This window comes from Hibiscus syriacus, unplaced genomic scaffold (genome assembly GCF_006381635.1).
Source record: "Hibiscus syriacus cultivar Baekdansim isolate YM2019G1 unplaced genomic scaffold, ASM638163v2 tig00112411_pilon, whole genome shotgun sequence".
NCBI lineage: Eukaryota > Viridiplantae > Streptophyta > Magnoliopsida > Malvales > Malvaceae > Hibiscus > Hibiscus syriacus.
This window is the reverse complement of record NW_024063326.1, coordinates 443,882-467,731: the sequence shown is the minus strand read 5'-3', so window position 1 is coordinate 467,731 and position 23,850 is coordinate 443,882. Positions and strand designations below refer to the sequence as shown.

At 36.1% G+C, this 23,850-nt stretch overlaps 6 protein-coding genes, 1 non-coding gene and 1 pseudogene across 7 annotated transcripts; 3 read left to right on the top strand and 5 right to left on the bottom strand.

Annotated features, from left to right (window-relative positions):
* Positions 1-2,184: 2,184 nt before the first annotated feature.
* LOC120179402 (auxin-responsive protein SAUR50-like) lies at positions 2,185-2,564 on the bottom strand. The gene has a single exon (XM_039185004.1). It carries the CDS (start codon positions 2,500-2,502, stop codon positions 2,188-2,190), a length of 315 nt encoding a protein of 104 aa, XP_039040935.1. The 5' UTR covers positions 2,503-2,564; the 3' UTR covers positions 2,185-2,187.
* Positions 2,565-9,978: 7,414 nt separating this feature from the next.
* LOC120179403 (auxin-responsive protein SAUR21-like) lies at positions 9,979-10,470 on the top strand. Its single transcript, XM_039185005.1, has one exon. The coding sequence runs from the start codon at positions 9,999-10,001 to the stop codon at positions 10,284-10,286; it is 288 nt and encodes a 95-aa protein (XP_039040936.1). The 5' UTR covers positions 9,979-9,998; the 3' UTR covers positions 10,287-10,470.
* Positions 10,471-10,704: 234 nt separating this feature from the next.
* Positions 10,705-11,293, top strand: LOC120179401 (annotated as a pseudogene).
* A 2,382-nt stretch (positions 11,294-13,675) lies between these two features.
* On the bottom strand, positions 13,676-14,311 carry LOC120179394 (auxin-responsive protein SAUR21-like). Its single transcript, XM_039184997.1, has one exon. It carries the CDS (start codon positions 14,063-14,065, stop codon positions 13,778-13,780), a length of 288 nt encoding a protein of 95 aa, XP_039040928.1. The 5' UTR covers positions 14,066-14,311; the 3' UTR covers positions 13,676-13,777.
* Positions 14,312-16,293: 1,982 nt separating this feature from the next.
* On the bottom strand, positions 16,294-16,396 carry LOC120179417. The gene has a single exon (XR_005521613.1). It is a non-coding gene; the product is annotated as a U6 spliceosomal RNA (small nuclear RNA).
* Positions 16,397-17,685: 1,289 nt separating this feature from the next.
* LOC120179391 (glutaredoxin-C4-like) lies at positions 17,686-19,453 on the top strand. The gene is made up of 4 exons (XM_039184995.1): positions 17,686-17,903; positions 18,151-18,224; positions 18,947-19,045; positions 19,159-19,453. The coding sequence occupies exons 1-4, from the start codon at positions 17,755-17,757 to the stop codon at positions 19,233-19,235; spliced, it is 399 nt and encodes a 132-aa protein (XP_039040926.1). The 5' UTR covers positions 17,686-17,754; the 3' UTR covers positions 19,236-19,453.
* Positions 19,454-21,432: 1,979 nt separating this feature from the next.
* On the bottom strand, positions 21,433-21,997 carry LOC120179395 (auxin-responsive protein SAUR21-like). Its single transcript, XM_039184998.1, has one exon. The coding sequence runs from the start codon at positions 21,923-21,925 to the stop codon at positions 21,638-21,640; it is 288 nt and encodes a 95-aa protein (XP_039040929.1). The 5' UTR covers positions 21,926-21,997; the 3' UTR covers positions 21,433-21,637.
* Positions 21,998-23,416: 1,419 nt separating this feature from the next.
* LOC120179396 (auxin-responsive protein SAUR21-like) lies at positions 23,417-23,720 on the bottom strand. Its single transcript, XM_039184999.1, has one exon. It carries the CDS (start codon positions 23,718-23,720, stop codon positions 23,433-23,435), a length of 288 nt encoding a protein of 95 aa, XP_039040930.1. The 3' UTR covers positions 23,417-23,432.
* Positions 23,721-23,850: the final 130 nt, after the last annotated feature.

Sequence of the window (23,850 nt, the reverse complement as noted above, 5' to 3'; positions counted from 1 at the left end):
GGAAAATGATGAGTTTGGAACATAATAAATAGTCAGGTGACCATTTTGTAATTTTTAATAGTCGATTGACTCAACAAAACAACTCCTTGTAGTCGGAGACCATTTTGTACCTTTTAATAGTCAAGAGACTCAACAAAACAATATCCTATTAACAATCTATCAAATTCAAAATTTACACATCAGATTTTAGTTATTGGGGTGATGCCAATTATGCCTATTAATGATTAAGTGATATTTTGTTACAAAATGGAATATTAATGATTATTTCGTAACTTTTGAAACTTCAATGATGAAAAGGAAATTTACCGAACAGTAACCGTTGATGTAATTTATCTTAATAAAAATATTTTATTAACTTAACTATGTGACAGGTTTAATTAAGGTTAAAGTACACAAATGATTCACCGACTGTAGGGTGCTACTTTGTTGAGTATCACGACTATTAAAGTTACAAAATAGACACAAACTTTTCAAATGTTCCAAACTCGTTATTTTCCGTTAAAAAATTGACGATCGTCTGAGCTGGACGCTAACACTTTGATTTGGATATGATAAAATCATATTTTAATAATGTATACATGCACCGTTGTTGCTTTGATCAAGCACTGGTTTGGATGACGATATAATATAAACAGAGACTCGATCCATAAAGTACATCTCATAGATTTTGGGATCATATTTGATCATATCCTAGTCAGCAAGTTAACGTTCAGCTCAATTGACTGTCAACTTTTAACAGAATATAATAAGTTTGGAATATATGAATAGTAGGATGATCATTTTGTAAATTTTAATAGTCCAGAGACTTAACAAAGCAACGTCCTATAGTTGGGGGACCATTTGTGTACTTAACCCTTTAATTAATTAATAATTTTATTAAACTTAATCGGAGAACTACCCTTCAAAGCTCTTTCCGATTCCCCTTAAATTGTCGAGCAGTTGGGTCGTTGTTATTCGTGAATCGTGAGAGTAACGGGTGCATCTAACTCTAGATTAGGGTAAGAATTTGCGTAGAGCATGGGGTGTGGGGCATGCAAAGGAGACAACCTACTGTAGCTAAGCATGCAGCCAACTGGTGAGACTTTCGTATGTCTGCACATCCAACTCATTTTTTTCCAGTAATTCAAGTCAAGCATTGTTTTTATGCGTCGGGTACTTTTATACTGTACTTTCAGCTTTCAGATGGACGAATTACCATCTCAGAGGCGAACCATGCATTAAAAGAAAAGATAAGATGATTCTATCCGAGTTTAAGACAATATTCGACAAGTTTCGAGTTTAAATTTTAATATTTTCAACTCGGAGGTGATGCGAATAAGTTTAAACAATAAATTTAAAAGATTAAGAGAGTGAGAGGGAGAAGCAAAATGGAATTTTGCAAACGTGAGAGCGATGTATCACATACAATAATTATTATTGGATTAGGATTATGAGGATTAGATCAGATCATATCATTGATGGAGTAAAGAGCATACCCCCAATACTAATAGTCAACTAAGATGACAATTACTCATGTCTTTACTTTTTCTATTATTTTATAAAAGAAAATTGTATCAAACAATTATTCTAATTACAAGTTTTAAAAGGTTAACTTTTATGAAATTTTGAAAAAAAAACTATTTATTATTTAATTAAATAATTAATCTTTTTCCCAAAGATTTAATTACATGACCGCCCATGGTACTGATTCTAATGTTTTTCTCACGTCTTTCACTTTGGTTTAGTTTATTTTAAAAATTCGTTTAATTAAAGTTCTATAAGTTAGTCATTTAATATAAAATCTTGAATTAGTCATTATTCATATTGAAATGAACAATAATTCAACAAGAGAGAGAGAGAGAAAAGTGGAGCTTGTGAAGCTGAATAAGGTTTTCATTAACATCAAACTTTTCGCTCGCAGTTCCACAATCTGCGAGAAAACACAACTTTTTTACAAATAATCAACCCGCCGGAAGATGTCATAGTTCCTGGGTCTAAGTTAGATTCACTAATGACTAATTAATTAAACATTAAAAACCCTAATTGATGGGTTCAAAATAGTAGAAAAAAAGGAAAAAAATCCACCAAAAAGCACGTTGAAGAAATGATGTTAAAAAAAGAGAAACTAGCTATGTTTCTCTTGGCCATCTTTCTCCAAGGCAAAGGCAGGCCCCTTCACAGCTCAATATTGTATATTGTTTTCCATTTTCATCTAAGCATAGATGTAAGCGAGCGAAAAACAACTTCTTCACAAGGGATAGTGAGTCCCATATCATGGTCAAACCCGAACTCTTCCTCGGCTCGTCGGAGCAAACATTGGAACTCAGGGTGAGTCAGGAACGTGATCGGGACGATATATCGACTCCTGTTTTCACCGACGTAGATGGCAAAGTGGCCTTTCGGTACGTCGAGTGGGAGATTATCTTCGTCGTACCCGTGTTTCTTACCTAAGCTCGAACATCTCTTGAGGATCTGCTTGAGGACTGCGGTTTGAGGCAGTTTGGATGGTTTTCTGATTGCCATTGCTGTTGTGGGAGGATTGAGAGGAGAGATGGAGTGCTATTTATTAATGGATAGAGAGCCTGAGCCTGAGGAGTCATGTGGGACTGTGGGGGCTAAGCCGAAAGGGACAAACCATGGGTGTTATTTGGGGTATTATGTGTTAATTGTTGTATGCGCATACGACATGGTGGAGAGCGAACCCTCCCATTTGAAATTTCTATTATTTGTTGGTCCTCCTAATGAAAACATGGACCCTCTCTCCCTATTAGCTAAGCTCTAATGTTGCAATCGCAACTTGATTGCCATAAATTTAAAATGATTTCACGATATATGCAAACACGATTTAAATCTAGGTAAACTATATAAATGATCACTTAAATAATCATTAACGTTATTGTTTTATAAAAAATTAACCACTCATAAGTTATTCAGGTAACAAAAAATTGATGTGACATGTTAGGCTAGCTTATTTGATCAAAATTACGCTCGATCTCACTTGATCGACTAATGTAACATGTTAGGCTAACTTATTTGGTCAAAATTACGCTCGATCTCACTTGACCGACTGATGTGACATATTTTACCTTCACTCGACTATCTTGGTCTCACTCTTCCAAAAATATCTCTTTTCTTAGTGGGGTAAAGGTGCTGCATCAATCAGTCGAATGGGATTGAGAGAGAGTTTTGATCAAGTAAACCAAGCTAATGTGCCACATAAACCTTTTATAACTGGGATAATAGGTGTTAACAATCCGATTTATTATAAAACGATAATGTCAACGACTATTTCATTACTTTTGAAACTTTAATGCTGAAAAAAAGAAACTTATTCATATTTTAGTGTTACCCTAATGTTATCTCTCCGTCTCTCTACCGGAAACCAGGGACCGGTAATAAGTGCACGAGCGAGTACTGTGCATCGGTTTGGTTGGTTTTTGGAATTTGGTGATTGTTTTGGTTTTTGTGATTCTGTGCAGAAACCCCTTGTGGTTTCTTCTGTTAGATTTGTAGGTTTTGATCATAGAGTTGCATGGTCAGTATGTCAATTCAGTTTATCCATATTTCATCAGCTGCATGGTCAGTATGTCAATTCAGTTTATCCATATTTCATCAGCAAAATGAAAATGAAGCCAAGCCTGCCATGGAATAAAAGCCCCATCGAGTGTTGGGTGCAGCAATTTTGAGAGAATGTCCCCAAGGGGCCAATGGGTTTTTTTTTAATGTAGTCCTGCTGAAATCTCCACTACTTAAACAGAGAAATATTCATAGTTTTTTAGAGACATTTATTAATTGCTACACTTCAAATGAGGCCCACCATTGGTATCTTCCTCCCCTAGCTTGGTTCCACATCTTTGTGATAAACCTAACAAGTTGACCAACTGAGAAAGAAAGACAAAAAATCAAGTTTCAGTACTAATGGCATTATTGTTTGAGAGATCAATGGTAGATTTACAGCAACAACAAGGAACAAAAAACACAGCAAACAAGTTACTTCATCTATCACAATTTGTGAAAGACACTTGCATGTTCTGTGAATGAAAGAAATGGTTGAAAAAACTCAGAGGAGACGAGAAAGGCCCACCACCGATCACCGAAATACGGTGCTTTTGTTGAGCCAAGATAGGTGTCTGAGAGGAATATATATATATATAATATATATATATATATTATTTCTCTGTTTTATGATTGAAAATGACTTTGGCTTTTGGTTCATCACATGAAGGCCATGTTACTTTTGTCATGTAAAAGACAACATAGTAAGATCCTTTGAGATCATTTCCCTTACTGCTTCAAACTGCAGTACACATACCTTTTTACCCTTCCATCACTCAAAACTGTAAACTGCTCTCCAGGGATCTTTTCTCAGTCTCTGATTCACGAGGCTATGCAATCTGGAGGACAAATGATACAAGTTTGTCAGCCAAATGGTACCATGTCGACGTTAACCGAGTTCGGAGTAAAGCATTCAGATCAAATACCGGAGATTTGGTGTTTCTTAAAAATAAAATTACTGTCACCGAAATGTTTCATCTATGCTATAAGGGAAGCAGAACAACAAACACCCATTGGCCATTACCTGATCCTAATGAAGCCGAACAAGCAGCATATAATTGTATTGTACATCTAAAGATTACTCAACTCGGTAAAAACTGTTGGTTCATATCACTCACTGTCACATTACCATGCTATCATGGGCCCGGCAGTAAAAGATTTGAACCGTTGATTCTGCCCGTCAATCACGCTAATCTGTCGTCCGGGCTTAGCAGTATGAGCTTGTACCAACAAATACAATGGAACTGTCGAAATATTTGGATTCCTGCACATCTCTGAGTTATAATGAAGCAATACATTTCGAAAAGATGTCGGTGAACGTGTTCGAGGAAAAAAAACAAAGTATTACTGTGGATGCTATTATTTTTTTGGATAAGTAAAATTTTATTATCCAAAGAAGCAATGTAGCTACAAAAAAACGTCTCAAAAGGGAGTATAAACAAATACTTACAACAAAATAATGGTTAGTCTATACCCCAATTACAACTAAGAATTAAGTTGACATTATCATTCCTAGTTAATTCTTCTCCTGCCAGAATATTACGAATAAGCTGAATCATACAAGCAGTGTTCCAAATTTTTAAGTTCTTCAGACCTAAGCCTCCTTCTGATTTGGGACAGCAGATATTTGACCAGCTGACCCTAGCCCCATAAGCTGCCTGATCAGTTCCTTTCCAAAGGAATCGGGAACAAAGCTGGTCAATTCGGTTGATTATAGATTGAGGGAGCATGAATTGCCTGCACCAATAGTTAGCCACGCTGAAAAGTACTGTGGATGCTATTAGATTCTCATTCTAAAGATATTTTGATCATGAGATTAGATTCTCTGTTTCAGAACCATTTTGTAAAAGATTGGAGTCAAAGCACATTCAAACTGGAAGAATAACAAATTGGATTTCCCTTTGATAAAATTGAACTCTTTGATTAGGCTTTGTAGTAAGTGCCTACGAACATGACGTTGTTCATGAGCATGCCATGTCATTTGGGTTTGCCTTAAACTTATTGAGAAAAATCAGAGACTGGAAAATAGTGTTATTAACCAATCTAGTTGACAGACCGCAATTAAGCCCTTCGGTACATCTAATGACGTCGAAGCAGAACGGCGGAGAATATGCTTAGTGGAAACAACACCAGCCAGGCGAACTGCCATATCTTAGAATATGCTTAGCGGAAGTAGCACCAGGCAGGCGAACTTATTTTCTTCTCTTGTTGAATATGACATGATAACTTCTTTGCGTGCGCGTTGCCGTCTACCTTGGCTTTGTTCTTATTTGATTATGATAGTTGTTGATCTTTAAGTTTGACTGATGGATTTTCTTCGGAATTAACCTAGACGGTTTGTGATTAGATTCAACCCTTTAAGGCAGTAGACAACAACTTAATTATCGATTTTATATCAATTGTTATAGTTGTTATACGACTTCTTAATTGCAGCAACAATAATAGCGGCGTGATTCATGCCCAAAAATATTACTTAACATTTTATGTGATAATATAGTATAATTTAGAGTATCATGTCATAATACTTTGACAGAATCGATATTCGGAAACTATATTAAGAAAAAGTTGTTAATCTTCATGGCTAATGTGAGTTAAGGAAAAAAGAATTAGGGATTAAATCGGAAAACTTTACAAAGTTCAGAATTAAACATTGATTTATCACTTTTCTTTTCAAAGCTGATTCTAATAGATTAAGGATAAGTGATCAGCTGAGCTTGCCTGGGCCGAGTTGAAGTGTCAGACGGGGACCCGTCATAAGCAAAGACATAGCCAGCACCCGATGGGCCTCAGTAACATAGTTTGCTGTTTAGTTAGGAACGAACCAAACTTCCCACATGGCAAAAGAACTGAATAATACGATTATTCATATACAAGAAAGAAACAGCTCTAGATCGTCCCTTCGGGTACATCCGATAAACGATCCAATTTTTTTTCTTTCATTTTTCCCCTGACCTTTTACCGCTTAAGATTTCTGTTTATTTATTTTTCTGGGTTTGTTTATTAATTGTTTTTGCAAATTTTTCTGGGTATGAATTTCATATTCACGGGTTTTGTGAACTTAAGATTGCAATTTAGAGTTTTTCTTACTGGGTTGCTTGAAAGTGATTCATTGAGCTGTGTGGTCAAATTTCATGTTTTTTAGTATCGGAATTTGTCGAAAACAATCGAGGATTGGGACCTTCGATGTAACATGTCCATGACAGTGCTGACGTACAAGAATAAAGTGCAGTGCGAAGGTACTTTACATCAACCGACTTTCGGGTGAGTCTTGAATTTGATTTCGACTTGAAATAAATTATTGGAGTCACCACTGATCATTTTAAAAAATATTTATATTGATCGGATACCATCTTACATGATCCACGTTTTACCATAAATATGTCGGGCTCGGGAGTTGGTTATAGTTAAGGAAGGATTAGCACCCTTGAACTGTCCTTTCGGTACCATTTAATTTATCGGTTGTCTTAATTACAAAAATTTAAATTTAAATTTAAATTTAAAAATTCGATCATAATTATTTACCTTTTGATCAATTAAAATTATCCCTAAAAAATCATAAATAAAATAAAAAAATAAAACCAACAAAGACAAAGAGTTAATATTAAAAGATAAAATAGAAAATAGGTAAATAAATAAATAAAAGGGTGCGAAAGAGAATCTATATAAAAAAAGAAATTAGAAATAATTAAAATTCACGGATCGAATTAACTATAGGAATGAGCTGCAAGAGAAAAACAGAAACTTAATATATTAAATAGCAAAAAAAAAAAATAAAGTACTAAAATAGCACAAACAGAAAATTAAAGGATTAAAGTAAAATGACCTAATAAATAAATATGAACAAATAAGATCCTCAACAATCAATTTAAAATAAATGCATGAGCCTAAATTGAAATAAAATCTAATTATGTTGACTAAAATGTAATAAAACATAAAATAATAACTAAATAAAAAATAAACAAGGATCCGAATAAATAAAAAAATTAAAATAACAGTGGCTAAATTCGAAGATTATTAAAATCAATATGCATATTCGAAACACATAACAAAATATATGATCAGAATGAAAAGGGCATTAAAATAAGAGAGTTTAAATGTGATTTTACCCTGATAAGACCAAAGCACAAAACACGCTGAACATGAGGATATTATGCGTGATTTAATCATTAATATATATGAACAAAATATAAAGCTCCTAAAAACTAATGGTTTGACAAGTGATTTAAGCAAAAAAAATTTTAAAGCTTAACATCTTTTCCTTTCTTCCTTCTACACGTGAACCATATCAGTTTTTCATTTAAGTCTTCTGCTTTCTTTTCCTTCACCAGCGTGACAGAGCAACCATGGTGGCCCAAATTTCCAGGGAACTCGAGAGCCACACCGACCACTCGACTCTAGACCCGACAACGACGACACCCCTATTCCGACGTACTGCAGCAAGGTAACTTAACTCTCTATCTCTATTTTAATTATTTTTTTAACTCATGGAATTTACGTTAACTACGAACAAAATTACAAACTAAAATTCTTATTATTAGTTGCATTCGAATTAAACAAATAAATTAAAGAAAACTGAAATATAAATTGAACTACCTTAGGTTTGCTGGAAAAAAAATTTGTATTTTATTGCTATCCCCTTCTGAAAAACGAGAGTAATCCCCTTACAATTGTTTTCCCCTTTTTCTTACATTTTCATTCGGCTATTTATAGCCCTTATTTTACATAATTTTACATAAAAAAATAGCAACTTGGTGTGACCATGCTTTAGATCAGATCTCACATGTATTTTTATCCTTGTGAGTTGGCAAGAAACATGCATTAGTTGAAGCTTGGTGTAATGCTGGGATGAGGACAAAATCTGGGGTCTACAATACATACCGAGAAGAATACTATACATTTTTGGAATAATTTGTTACGGTGAAGTTGAGTTTGCATATGGACCCGGACCCATGATTGATTTAGGCCTTTTTACTCTAAACCATATGAAGATCCTAAACACTAGATCTGAGTCATGACATATGGAGCATCAAAAAGACCGAGTAATTTTTTTTACATAGTGCACTCATACATCATATCTAAAGCAATTGAAGTTTCAAACTCTAATGAAATGTGGAACGATCATTTGAGGTTTGGGTTGATTTATTTGTCTTATTGAGCATTCTTAGGCAACGTTTTACATGAGCAGAACACAACCAGTGTGGTTTACTTCTTGTTGTGTGAGCAGTTGATAATTGATGAACATGATGAAAGATTGAAGGAGTTGAGAAACGAATGAGGTGAAATGATCTACAAGGCTGTTACTGATGCCTTTTGGTAGATATTAAGATGTCAAAGCTTTTTATTTATTTTTTCCAGAGCGGAGCGGCGGAGAATATGCTTAGGGGGAAAAAACCAGGCAGACGAATTGCCATAGCTCTTCAGTTGATCAAATCGCAAGATTTCAAAGTATTTGTTCTGTTGGGAGGCTTTTGAAGGGTTGTAATGTGAAGGCTTGAGTTGGCTTTTCATTTGTGATCAAAATATGCCGCTATATGTAGAAGAATGATAAACAAAAAGAAATCATCTAAAACATGGAAATGAGTGGCTGTGCTCGGGTTTCATTAAGATGATGCTTAAGAGGTCTCACATGGTCTTGTCTCTACGATCTTCTATGAGATAAAGGGCTGAAATCATACTAGAGACGTTTGTGGACAAACAATGTTCCCTAAAGTCTTGAAAAAAGACCAACCAAAGGCCTGCAAAAGATTGGAGTATTTGAAGTAGACAGATGCAATGAAAATGAGATTTAGATATGGATGCAGATGCTTAAATAATGGACCAACATGGATGAGAGCCTGAGGCTGATATCAGAGGACCCTTTGATTTTCAGCTTGAACTTTGGTGGACAATGGGGGGGGGGGGTTTCAGGCTCCTACTTTACCACAAGCATTCTTCTTATTTGACAACTCTGGCCTGGCCTACAACTTACAATGGAACAAAAAAGTGGTTAATGGAGGATAGGCTAAAGATTGGAAATGGGCAGTTGATCGCTCAAGATTTTAAGCATATGAAGCTTTATGAGATTGGCTACGACGTGCTTCAGACATGCATGAAATATATAAACAAGCAATGTTGGAAGGGATTTTAGACTAATTGGATAAAAGATATGTCCAAGAGCCAAACACTAGCTTGTGTTCTTTGGTTGCAGTAGCTCATAGGCAAGCCCTTGTGAAGAGCACCTGAGGTGTGTCCTACAGGCTTGAACTTGTCGAAATGTTATTATTTGTTAGGATGCAAGGCCATGTGATTCCTTCCCCAAAGCAGTTTCTCTTCACCGCTCAATTAGCCTGAGACTGCTGACCATATACAATATCTGCTCTTTATAAATACAAATTCTAAAGCATAGCTCCACCAAGTGCCAAAGCCTTTCCTAGTTACTTCTAAGTTCCAATTCCACACTCTCATCCTAACAACCTCTCCAAAGCATGGGTTTCCACTTGCCAAGAATTGTTAATGCTAAGCCGAGTCTGAAACGGACTCTTCCATCTTCAGAGACCACAGTGGTGCCAAAAGGCCACTTTGCTGTTTATGTTGGAGTAACTGAAAAAAAGAGATATGTTGTCCCCATATCATTCCTGAAGCATCCTTCATTCCAGAATCTGTTAAGTGAAGCTGAAGAAGAGTTTGGTTTGAATCACCCCATGGGTGCTTTGACAATCCCTTGTAGCGAAGAAGCTTTCATTGATCTCACTTGCCATCTTCAATGCTCATGAGAAGCAATGATGTGAGAATTGGCTAACCAAGCAGAGATTGGCTGATATTTAGCTCAACTGACAACATCCCAAATTTTACTTTTAGGAAGCAAGTGTGCAAGGTGGATTGTTTTCTGCAATCCCATGCCCTTGTCGACTAATTTAATTTTTGTAACCAATACATAAATGCCAAATCTTTTAAAGAGAGTATTTCTTTCCATGAATTTTGTTTCTGGTGTTGTATGGATAATTTCCCTTGTGTATCTTTCTAATTTGATCAATAATAAATAAGTCCAGATCATTCAAGTTAATGCTCAACACAAAGTTCCAGAAAATACCAGATTTCTCCTAGTGCTTCTTATAAATACCCAACATGTCCTATCTTCTTATGATCAGGAAAGCAGTATCAGATACTTAGGTAATAACACTTCAATCTCTGTTTCGTGCTCTAAGAGAAATGGCAATGATCCCGAGTTTCTTCGGCAACTGAAGGAGAAGCAGCATCTTCGATCTTGATGTTTGGGATCCATTCAAGGACTTCCCTTTCCCTTCTTCAGTCACCTGGCAAACCTCGTATACCTCGGCATTTGTCAACGCCCGAATCGACTGGAAGGAAACCCCAGAGGCTCACGTCTTTAAGGCTGATCTTCCGGGGCTTAAGAAAGAAGAAGTGAAAGTCGAGATTGAAGATGACAGGGTGCTTCAAATCAGTGGGGAGAGGAACGTTGAGAATGAAGACGAGAATGATACTTGGCACAGGGTTGAACGTAGCGGTGGAAAATTTATGAGGAGATTCCGGTTGCCTGAGAATGTCAAAATGGATCAAGTTAAAGCTTCCACGGAAAATGGGCTTCTTACGGTCACTGTTCCCAAAGTGGCAGTGAAGAAACCTGACGTAAAAGCCATTGAAATTTCTGGTTAAATGATCCTTGTTTTTAAGGTTTTGTTGTTAATACTGGAACTTGCTTATTGTCTTCAAGTTTGAGAAGTCCTCGTGTGTTGTTTAAGTGGTGAGCAAAGTCTCAAATTTGTGTTTGTGCTTGTAACACTATCATACCCTCATCTATAGTGTAAATGCTGGTACAAATGTGAAATGCAAATGTTGCTTTATTTCTCTCCTCTTGGATTCAGTTCCTATCAGATCGTCTTGTAATTTGTATTAAAATAATTTTTCAGAAGAGTACACATTTGATCATCTCTTTCAGTCTCAAATGACTTCTCTTTATTAACACATCAGATCATATGGATGAAATGCTATGAAGTGGAGACCAGCAAAATGAGGATAAGGACTTTCTCACCTTGCATAGAAAATGAAAGGACTACCATGGGTTGCTTATATCCATCTGCAGAAGCAAATTTCCTTTGAAAATATGATTGAATTGATCCTTTTAGAACCCTACTAATAACAACTAAAGAAGCAATTAAAGGTCAAAAGAGAACAAGGGGACATTGAAAATTCAGAAAAGAAACAAAAATTCCAATTGAATGACGCCATTCATATACATTGATTTTCCATATTGATTGATAGAAAAAGTTACAGTAATCTAGATTTCCACTTAGGGACATTTCTATCTGCTTCCCCAAGGCAAAAAGATGGGAAAAAATGTGTCTACAAGGTATTGTCGATGTTTGCTTTACAAAATTGAATAATGATTAGTGTTACTTCTCTAGACAATCAATTCAAGCGAGAGGTAACTTCAAGAAAGATGCTTTCGTTGCAGGGAATCCTGAGACCGCCAGTAGGATGGCTATAACCAAACTCTTCTTCTGATAGGCCGAGCAAATCTTGAAACGAAGGCTGGTTCAGGAACGACACGGGTATCACGAATCTCTTCTGGTGGAAAGTAGTCCTTAGGAACTTTCTTAACACTAACAATACGAGGGACGTGGGTAGCCATGGTTATCGCTTCTTTTTTTATTTATCGATTTGTGTACCTGGAAGAGAAGGAAGATCTTAAAGAAGTTGGAAAGCAAAGATGAACGTGTTTAGTGATTGACAATGTGAAGATAATGTTGTCAAATGAACTTATTCTTACCTGTATATATAGATGTAAGGATTATGAGAGTCAAGTGGAGTAGGAAGGGGCAATTGCTGGGGTCTGATGAGTAATGAAAGAGACATGGGTAAATGAGGGGGAATGGGGGATCACATGGTGTTGTCTTCCAACTCATTATCAACAATTTCATGGCAAAGATGAATAACCTTATCTTATTCAACAACATAGCTTTTATTTTTTCTTGGTTGCTTGCATGTTAGAGTAAAAAATTATTTTTGTACATGTCCTGTTTTGCAGATGATCTTATCTCTCTTTTTCAGCTTTTCATATCCAATCGCTCTAAAATCTCTTTCTATATTGATCACATATAAAAGACAACTCAAGTATTCACATTACCACACCTACTCCCAATAGAACAAATACTAAGAAATCTTGTGATTTTAAAAGAGACGATTTTGATATAGGAACTGAATCTAAGAGGGAAAAAATGAAGCAACAGTTGCATTTCACATTTATACCAGCATTTTTACATTATAGATGAGGACCTGGTAGTATTACACCCATAAACACAAATTTGAGATTTTGCGCATCTCTTCAACACGATAGAACAACACACGAAGACCAATAAGCAAGTTCCAATGTTAACAACAAAACCAACAACAGCCATCATTTAACCAGAAATTTCAATGGCTTTGACGTCAGATTTCTTCACTTCCACTTTGGGAACAGTAACAGTAAGAAACCCAATTTCCATGGAAGCTTTAAATTGATCCATTTTGACGTTCTCAGGCAACCGGAATCTCCTCATAAACTTCCCGCTGCTACGTTCAGCCCTTTGCCAAGTATCATTCTTGTCTTCCTTCTCAACGTTCCTCTCTCCACTGATTTGAAGCACTCTGCCATCTTCAATCTCGACTTTCACTTCTTTTTTCTTAAGCCCGGGAAGATCAGCAATAAAGGGTTGAATTAAATTTTCAATTTAATGACAGTTCTGGCTTCGAAACATACGCTTAAGGGTTGTCTAAAGTAATTTCTCATATTATGCATTCCTTCCAAGATGTATGTGACAGCAAAGAAACAGATAGAAACTGAAATATTCCGAAAATGAGATACCTTTATTTGAACCCCATATTTCAAAATCCCAAAAAACCTGTAAAGGTCGAATTTTCATGCAAATAGATCTTGTTCATACATGAAACCCTTTTTAATCAGAAGTGATAGATTATAGATTAAGTGATAAATGATGGCATAAAAGACTTCAGATCATGGAAAATAGATTAGGGCTGAAATTATCCACACAACATCAGAAACAAAATTCATGACAAGGAGTTTCCCTGAAAGAAATTCTGCATTTATATATAGTTAACAAAATTTTATCTAGTTGACAAGGAATGGGATTGCAGAAAACAATCCACTTACACACTTGCTTCCTAAAACTAAAATTTGGTAGGTTGTCAGTTGAGCTAAATATCAGTCAATCTCTGCTTGGTTAGCCAATTTTAACGTCATTTCATCTCATGAGCTTTGCAGATTACAAGTTAAATCGACAAAAGTTTCTTCACTACAAGGGATTGTCAAAGCACCCATAGGGTGATCGAATCCAAACTCTTCTTCAGCTTCACACAACAAAGTCTGGAATGAAGGATGCTTCAGGAATGATATGGGGACTACAAATCTCTTCTTTTCAGCTTCTCCAACATAAACAGCAAAGTGGCCTTTGGGCACCACTGTGGTCTCTGAAGATGAAAGAGTCCGTTTCAAACCCAGTTTAGCCCTAACAATTCTTGGCAAGTGGAAACCCATGGTTTTTGTGTGATTGTTAGGATGAGGAAATCTGAGTGTGGAATTGGAATTTAGAAGTAGCTAGGAAAGGCTTTGGCACTTGGTGGAGCTATGCTTTAGAATTTGTATTTATAAAGAACAAATATTGTATATGGTCAGCAGTCCAAGGCTACTTGAGTGGTGAAGAGAAAGTTCTTTGGAGATATCTATCGGGAGGAATCACATGGCCTTGCATCCCAACAAATAATAACATTTTGACAAGTTCAAGCCTGTATGACACACTTCAGGTGCTCATCACAAGGGCTTGCCCTATGAAGCATGTTGTAGCCAACCTCATAAAGCTTCATATGCTTAAAATCTTGAGTGCCAAACTGTCCATTTCCAATCTTTAGCCTGTTCTGTATTGGTCTCTTTTTTGTTCCATTTTAAGTTGTAGGCCAGGCCAGAGTTATCAACTAATAGGAACCTGACCCCCATTGCCTACTAAAGTTCAATCTGAAGATCGAAGGGCCCTCTGTTATAGCAGCCTCAGGCTCTCAATCATGTCGGTCCATTATTTAAGCATCTGCATCCATATCTAACTCTCATTGTTCATTTCTTTCTTCTGTCTACATCAAGTACTCCAATCTTTTGCTGGCCTTTGGTTGGTCTTCTTTTAAAACTTTAGGGCACATTGTTTGTCCACAAACAGACCAATGTATGATTTCAACCCTTTATCTCATAGAAGATCACAGAGACAATGTGAGACCTCTTAAGCATTATCTTAATGAAACCCAAGCATAGCCACTCATTTCCATGCTTTAGATGATTTCCTTGTTAATCATTCTTCCATATATAGCAGCATATTTTGATCACAAATGAAAAGCTAACTCAAGCTTCACATTACAACCCTTCAAAAGCCTACCAACAGAACAAATACTTTGGAATCTTGTGATTCGATCAATGGAAAAGATATGGCAATTTGTCTGCCTGGTGTTGTTGCCGCTAAGCATATTTTCCGCCGCTCTGCTCTGAAAGAAAAAGCTTTGACATCTTAAGGTTTACCAAAAGGCACCAGTAACAGCCTTGTATATCATTTCACCTCATTTGTTTCGCAACTCCATCAATCTTTCATCATTTATCAATTGCTCACACAAAAAGAAGTAAACCACGCTGGTTAATAATTTGTTCTGCCCATGTCATAAGTTGCCTAAGAATGTTCTATAAGACAAAATATCAACCGACCTCGAATGATCATTCCATATTTTTCTATCATTTAACATTTCATTAGAGGTTGAAACTTCAACTACTTAAGATATGATGTATGAGTGCACTATGTCAACATAATGTACTCAGCCGTTTTCATGGTTGATCTTGAAAGGATGCAGCTTATTCTTATTATGTTCTTGCCGTAATGAGCTTAATCCCATGGATTTGAAATATCAGTCGTCACCAGCAAGTTTCTTCTTGCACTCATGGTAACAATAGAAACCAGAATCCAGTCAATCTATCACTAATTTAATATTCCAAGGGATACCTAGAAAAAATAAGGATGAAAGATTGCAACAGATAAACATTTTGCCATCAACTTGCAACACAAGGCTACTCATGCTGTATTTGTATCATGAGGCAAACAGTTTAGTAAGTAAAGCAAAAATTAGCTTACAGTGATCAATCTTTGGCGAGCATCTAGCATCCTGCAGCTGATATATGCTCATAAGCTCCCTTGCAATAAGAGATTGATTCAATGTTTTTACATCCATAAGCTATTCCCCCTTTTCTATCAACTCTTTAATTGTTGCCTCCAACTTCCTTACAACGTTTATAAAATCTCCATCTACCCCATGTTCCTAATAACAAGCTAATGACCCTCTTAGCTGGGCAACTTCCTCTTACTTAGTCTTGAGCTTATTCTCAAGCTCAGCGATTTTCTCCCAAGCAATCTGCTCCGCGTTCAATGATTTACACTCTTCAAGTTTCTTTGTATAACCACCGGAAGCATGTACTCAGTAACAAAAACTCTAAATTGAAATCTTAAGTGCACAAGACCCGTGAAGATGATATTCAAACCCAGAAAAAATTTGCAAAAACAAATTAGTAAACAAACCCAGAGGATCTCTAAACTGCAATCTGAAGTGAACCCCCCCCCCCACGCCATGAAGGTGAACATCGAAACAAACCCAGAAAAATAAATAAACAAAAATCTGAAGCGGTAAAAAGTCAGGTTCCCAAGTAAACAGAGCTGTAAAATTTGCAAAAAGAATCAAGAAAAAAATTTGGACCATTTCTCGATTTGTGCGTGTCATCCTTGCGCAGGGGCCATGCTAATCTTCTCTGTATCGTTCCAATTTTATCGGATGTCCCCGAAGGGACATTCTTAAGTTGTTTCTTTCCTGTATATGAACTATCGTATTATTCAGTTATCTAGCGATGTGGGAAGTTTGGTTCGTTCCTAACTAAACAGCAAACTATGTTACTGAGGCCCATCGGATGCTAGCTAAGTCTTTTTTTATGTGGGTCCTAGTCCAATACATAACCCGGCGCCACGCAAGCTTAGCTGATCGCTTATCCTTAAGCCGCTAGTATTTAGTTTTGAAAAGAAAAGGGGGTAAAGTCAATGTTCAAGTATGGACTTTGTAAAGCTATACAATTTAATCCCTAATTCTTTTTTCCTTGATTCACCCAGGGATAGGAGTGCAAAAAACGTCCCTTCCCTTGATTTACAACCGTGTTTTCAACCAAGACACAGGAAAAGCCTAATCAAAGAGTTAATACTTGTGTTAATGGAGTAAACTGCGTTAAAATGATTATCCTTATAATGCACATCTACAAAATTTAATTTAAATTAATTAGTCAATAAATCATATATCAATGATTAATTAAAACCAGAGTTAATATTTATTCACGACAAATCAAACTCTCATGTTTCTTTAATTGTTTGATTATACATATGCATCTAATATCTAACTCTCTCCTTCTAATCTTTTTTCTGAATTAATCATTCATGAATAAGTAATTAAGAATGTTGAACATTTGGCCTTAATTTATTTTTTTTCCGAAATAGATATAACATAGAAATGATCAAACAAAAATATCAATGAAAAGAATATGTTTGTTTAATTATATCGTTTACTTCTAAAGGAAAAATTAGATGTAATATAAAACTGGTCATAGAAAAATAATCAATGACAAATTAGATGTTATATAAAACTATATATAGGAAAACATCAATGATAACGATTTAAAGACTTAGTTCATAATGTTCATTTATATCTTCGAAAAATGTTGTTCTTCTTTAAAGTTTAGGGTTTGAGCAGTTACATCTGCAATGTATATGTCGATGTGAACAAATATTAATTTTTAATTACCCAAACTACTAAAAAAATAAGTATAGGGAAACTAAGTGAAATAATCTCATTCCGATTACTTGAACTGATTGCGAGTTCGACATCTCTTCTAATCTCTGGGTCAGTCGCATCAGCTTCGGCCTTTTTAGTGAACGGGCTTGGGAAATTAAAGGCTTCATTGGTTTCCCATGATCTCCTAAGGTTATTGGGTTGTGGCCCAATTTCAATATCAAACGAAATTGACCTCTGGTTTTCGGCTGCTTCAATCTTCGTTACAAAAGAAAAAAAAATTGTATTTCACAAGTCGAGATCTAATTTGTAAAGCATAAATACTAACAATCGCTACCGTGAGAGCATACACAGAGGTTGAGGGGTAGGCTTATAATGGCGCCGGTGAAAATCTTGATAGCGTCAATCTTGGTAATTACAGCATCTCTGTGTTGGGTTTCGTCGGCTGATTCGCCTGAAGCTGCTTTCGTCAAAAAGACCATTTCTGCCCATAAGATCGTCATTTTCTCAAAGTCTTATTGCCCGTACAATTTTCTTCTCATCAATTCTTTTTTTATTAATGATTTTTTATTCAAACTGAGAAAAATCAATTAGCTTGCTTTGTGTTCTTTCTCGATCTATAATGTTGTTCTGATTTTCTCTCTTTTTTAGTATTATATGATACAATCTCTCACTTTTTAAGTATTATGATTCCAAAATATTTACTAATATATATTGGCAACTAAATTTGACGTCTGGGCTAAAATTTATTCTTTGTTTGGTGTTATGCAGGTACTGTAAGAGGGCAAAAGCCGCGTTCAAGGAGTTAAACCAAGTTCCGTTCGTTGTGGAGCTTGATGAGCGAGGTCTGTTGATAATTAAATTCCCAATTTTATTTTGTACATCACAAATTACTGTTTAGCTGCAAATTTCGCTTTGCTTGTGAGATAGAAAGGCTGAACTAAATTGGTACAGCAGAGTCTTGGTTTCTCTTAGATTTTACTAGCTTCAACTGAAATTTACAGTAGTAGCATCCTATCGATTTTGAACTTGAAATTAGAGCAGTAAAAGAGCCGAATCGAGCAACTCGAAAACTTACGAGCTTAAAATTGTCAAGCTCGAAACTTGAAATAAAAAATTGAAGTCGATTTTAAAGCTCTTTAGCTCAAAATTTTCAAGGACTTCGAAAAAACTTGAACTCGAAATGTTATTAGACTTAGCTCTATTGAAGCTCAAACTCGAGCTTGAGCATGAACCGTAAGTACATGAAAATTTTATATTGTATTTAAAAAAAAATAACAGCACATAAATGTTAATGTTATTAATAATTTAATTTAAAAAATCTAAAAATTGAATATATCATTTTTCGAGTTGCCCGTAAGCTTTTCGAGTTGGGTATCAAGTATCTCGTTTTGGCTCGTTAAGAATTTGAGTTGAGTTCGAGCTCGAGTCAAGTTCATTCAATTCGAGAGTTAACCGAGTTTTGACCGAGTCGATCTCGAGTAACTTGCGATGTGTCTCGTTTCATTTACAATCCTACTTGAAATGCTTGAAGTTGAAAGAGTTACTTTTCTTTTGTGTTCGTCAGATGATGGGTGGAGCATTCAGGATGCGATGAGTGAGATTGTCGGTAGGCGTACTGTGCCACAGGTTTTCATTAATGGAAAACACATAGGAGGCTCAGATGGTAACTTTTGTTTTTCTTTTCCTGCAAATTTAACCCTTGTAGCTTCATGCAATTGGAATATGCTGGGAAGATAGAATCAGTAGAGAATTTACAAGCAATGTTTCTAATTTCAGATACTGTTGAAGCATACCAGAGTGGAGAGTTGGCTAAGCTGTTAGGTATTAAGGAAGAAGTTAAGGATGATCTCTAAGCCCACAATCAAAATGGAATGTTCTTCGCTTTAGTAGAATTTTGAATTTTATTACTTTTAAGGCGTTTCTTTCTTTTATTTCAACAAGCTAATGACTTGTACAAGATTAGCTACACAAGTAAGGTTATCTTATATATGGAATTGGTGATTTGTTTTTCTTGAAATTGTCTTGATTATGGAGCTTGCTTGCTTTAATGGGAGCATGTGCTTAATGATTCTTTGCTTTTAGAATAACAATTTGAGGCTTCACTATATTGTGCTACAACGAAGAGCACCAAATCCTTTCTTTCCCCCACTTGAAGCTGAAGTTATAGGAATGTGTGTACATTTATTTTGGCCTTTACTTTGCTATGACTCTTCCCTAATACCTTTTAAATCTTTAATCATACTATTGGCATCCATAGGGTCTAGAATTCATGATCGAGTCCTAAACGGTGTTATAAACAGTGCAGCGCTCTAGGCATCAGCACCCTTATATTGCCGCAGGTGTTAGGCACAAAAAAGCACTTGTTCGATCGAAGTAAAGAGCAATATGTGTGCCGTACTGCCAACAAGAGGTCTATAGGAAATTTTAATAGCGGTTTTGGCCTCTAAAACATACACATATTAGCCTTATGTGTGCCATACTGCCAACGAAGAGATCTATAGGAAACTTACAAGACAAGTCCATATTATATACGTGAAGTTGTCTAAAGTACTTTCTCATGTAGTGTGTTCCTGCCTAGGCCAATAACATACCATTACAATGAATGCCTGCGACAGCAAATACATGATTTCATTTAAATGTTGATTACAAAAATTAATTTAGTTGATTGATAGAACTAGTCGGAACAAAAATATCAATGACAAGAATATGTTTGAATAAAATAAATTGTTGTCTTTTCATTTATAAAGTGCATGGGATTGCATAAAGCAATCCACCAATTACACTTGCTTCCTATGTAAAACAAACTTGTATTTGTCTGTTGAGCTAAGCAGAGTTAATGTCTTCTTGGTTAGCGATTTTCCAATCTAATTTTCATGAGCTTTGGAAACTGCAAACGAGATCAAGGAAGGCTTCTTCACTGCAGGGGATTGTTAATCCACCCATAGGATGATTAAATCCATATTCTTCTTCACCTTCACACAGAAAGTTTTGGAACGAGGGGTGATTCAAAAATGAAATAGGGGCAACAAATTTCTTCTTTTCATGATCAGCTTCTCCAACATAAACAACAAAGTGACCTTTGGGCACCACAGTCGTCTCCGATCACGAAAGACTCCGTTTTAGACTCTTAGCGTTAACAATCCTCGGCAAACGAAAACCCATGATTTTGTGATGAACTTCGATTCATTTTTATGTGTAGAAGATAGAAGAAATGTAACTGGCTTGATTGGGAAGGCTTTCGCACTGTGGGGCTGTTCTTAGAATGTGTATTTATAGCGGGTTAGAAAATGGTTTATGGCATTGGTCAAGAAATCTCAGGTTGAATGTGTGTGGTCGAAAAGAAATTTCAATGGAAAAATCTTCAAAATACATGATTTGAGGAATCACATGGTCTTGCCACCCAACTAACCATGGCATTTTTGACAAATTTGGTACCTAAGCTTCTGTTCAACAAGACTGGCCCATTTGGAATATTATTTATCAGATGAAATGCCATTAACTCAGCAGATCATATGGATGAAATGCAATGTAGTTGAGTGGTAAACAGAAAAACGACTTGGCATGGAAAGCCTTACATGTTTCCTGGTAAGTTGAATCAAAGACTTGTAAGCTGCCTGTGACATTGTTCTATGACTGCGTCGTACAGAGAATGAAAGTAGTTGCCGATCCAAGTGACATTGTTTAGTTTGTGCTTTCAACATGCGAGGAAAATATGTTAAGCACTAGTCAATCTTGTAATCAATAGTATTAGGCTAACCCTCCATTGTCGACAAGTATAGATTACAGTCCATGGATTTAGACAAGACAAACTTTCATTTTAGTTGCCATGAAACCTTATCGTTGGGGAGAAGGGGTTTAGCCGACACCGCCGGGGAAGTCGACTCTTCGACTACCATGAGAACCGATCCTTAACTAGTTAAAAGTAGAACATACTGCTTCAGACCTTATTAATATATGGGAACCCTTTTAAAACAGGAGTGAAATAAAATGCTTCAGACCTTGGAAAATATATTATGGTTGAAATTATCCAACACAACGTCAGAGTCAAAATTCATGAAAAGAAAGGGTTTTTCTGAAAGAAATTTGGCATTTATATATTGGTTACAATACTTAATTTAGTTGACAAGGGCATGGGATTGCAGAAAACAGTCCACCTTACACACTTGCTTCCAAAAAAATAAAATCTGGGAGGTGTCAGTTGAGCTAAATCTCAGTTAATCTCTGTTTGGTTAGCCTATTTTCACATCATTTCTTGTCACGAGCTTTGCAGGCTGCAAGTGAGATCAATGAAAGCTTCTTCACTACTAGGGATTGTCAAAGCACCCATAGGGTGACTGAAACCAAACTCTTCTTCGGCTTGTCTCAACAAATTCTGGAATGAAGGATGCTTCAGTAATGAAATCGGGACAACGAAACTCTTCTTTTCAGCTTCTCCAACATAAACAGCAAAGTGGCCTTTGGGCACCACCGTCGTCTCCGAAGATGAAAGAGTCCGTTTCAGACTCGGCTTAGCGTTAACAATTATTGGCAAGCGGAAACCCATGGTGTTTGTGAGGTTGTTAAAGATGAGGAAATGAGAGAGTGGAATTGAAACTTAGAGAAGTATCTAAGAACAGCTTTGGCATTTGGTGAAGCTATCCATTAGAATCTGTATTTATAAGGAGCAAATGCTGTATCTGGTGAGCTGTCTCGGGCTAATTGGGTGGTGAATAAAGAATGCATTGGAGACATGAATTGGGAGGAATCACATGGCCTTGCATCCCAACAACAGTGCTCATTGTGGTCTTACTAATATCATTATGACTTTGCTTAATTAGCACGTAGCATCTCATATGGATGAAATGCTATGAAGTGGAGACCATCACCTAGCAACTATCTACCTGTATCCAAAGCCCTACATGTTTGTTGATGATCCACAGCTGCTTGTTTATTTCTTCTACGACTGCAACTATGTTGAACACATAATTAAACAAGTTATCAGTGCATGTGCAATTGTTTGGTGCACTGAACAGGGGGGAAGACCTCGAGAGAACGTGAACAGTTGAGCCTCGATTTTCAAAGCATGATTGATTAAACTAAACCACGAACCAACCTTATAGTTTATGGTATTAAGCTAATCCCCTCTACAATCACTGAATTCAGAGTTTAGAGATCCAAGAATTAGACCAAGAAATATTTTCTTTTAGTTGTCCTGAAACCTTTTTTAAGTGACTTAGCCTGGAAAGTCAACCTTTCTACTCTCGTGAGGATAAGGACTCTCTGGTCAACCCTCAAGTAGTTCTGAGTTGAACGAACCTCTCCTTGATTTCTTTATCGGTAAAGCATACAAATGGCTGATTTGTTGAGTATCTTACTATTGAAAGTTATAAAATAGTCCTCTAGTTATAAGGTGATATTTTATTAAGTATTTTGACTATTATAAGTTACAAAATAATTATATGGTTATTCATATGTTCCAAACGCGTCATTTTTCATTAAAAATTTGGTTATCGTATGAGCTGGACGTTAATCTACTCACTATGATATGATAAAATCTTATCTCAAAACCATTTGAGTTGTATTTTGTGGACCGAATCTCTGTTTACATTATGTTATCGAGCTAATGCTTTAAATATTATGTCGTCGAGCCAATGTTTGAAAGCAACGTCGCCAGTATACATCATTAAAATCTGATTTTCTCATATCACAGTCAGTATGTTAACGTATAAATAGGATTTTGACGAAAAATGATGAGTTTGGAATATTTGATAATTTTGTAACTTTACTTTAACCTTTATCATACGCATCAAAATATTAAACTTTTGTTAGTACTTTTGTTTGATGTTTTACTTTGCAAAATCTGCTGCTGATAGACCCAGTTCCAGGAAAAAAAAAAGAATATGTACTTTGCTAGTACAAGAGGCGAAACTCATGAAAAGAACGAGTCAACATTTTCTCTTTAATAAATTGTCATTTATATATTTGCTAGAAAAAACAATTAAGTTTACAAGGGCGAACATGGGATCGCAGAAAGCAATCCACCATGTATATACATTTTATGTCATTTCTTCTTAAGAGCTTTGCAGATTGCAGGCGAGTTCAATGAAAGCTTCTTCGCTGCAGGGGATAGTTAAAGCACCCATAGAATGACTAAATCCATACTCTTCTTCGGCTTGACTCAACAAATTCTGGAACGAAGGATGCTTCAGGAATGATATTGGGACAACAAATCTCTTCTTTTCAGCTTCTCCAACATAAACAGCAAAGTGGCCTTTGGGCACCATTGTCGTCTCCGAAGATGAAAGAGTCCGTTTTACCATCCTCTTAGCATTAGCAATTCTCTGCAAGTGGAAACCCATGACTGTCTAGACTGTCAAGGAATGGCTTAGGCAATTGGTGCAGGGTGGCAAGCTAACCCTTAGAATTTGTATTTATAGAGAGCAAATGCTTTATGGCCATTGGGAAGCCATCTCAAGCAAATTGAGCGGT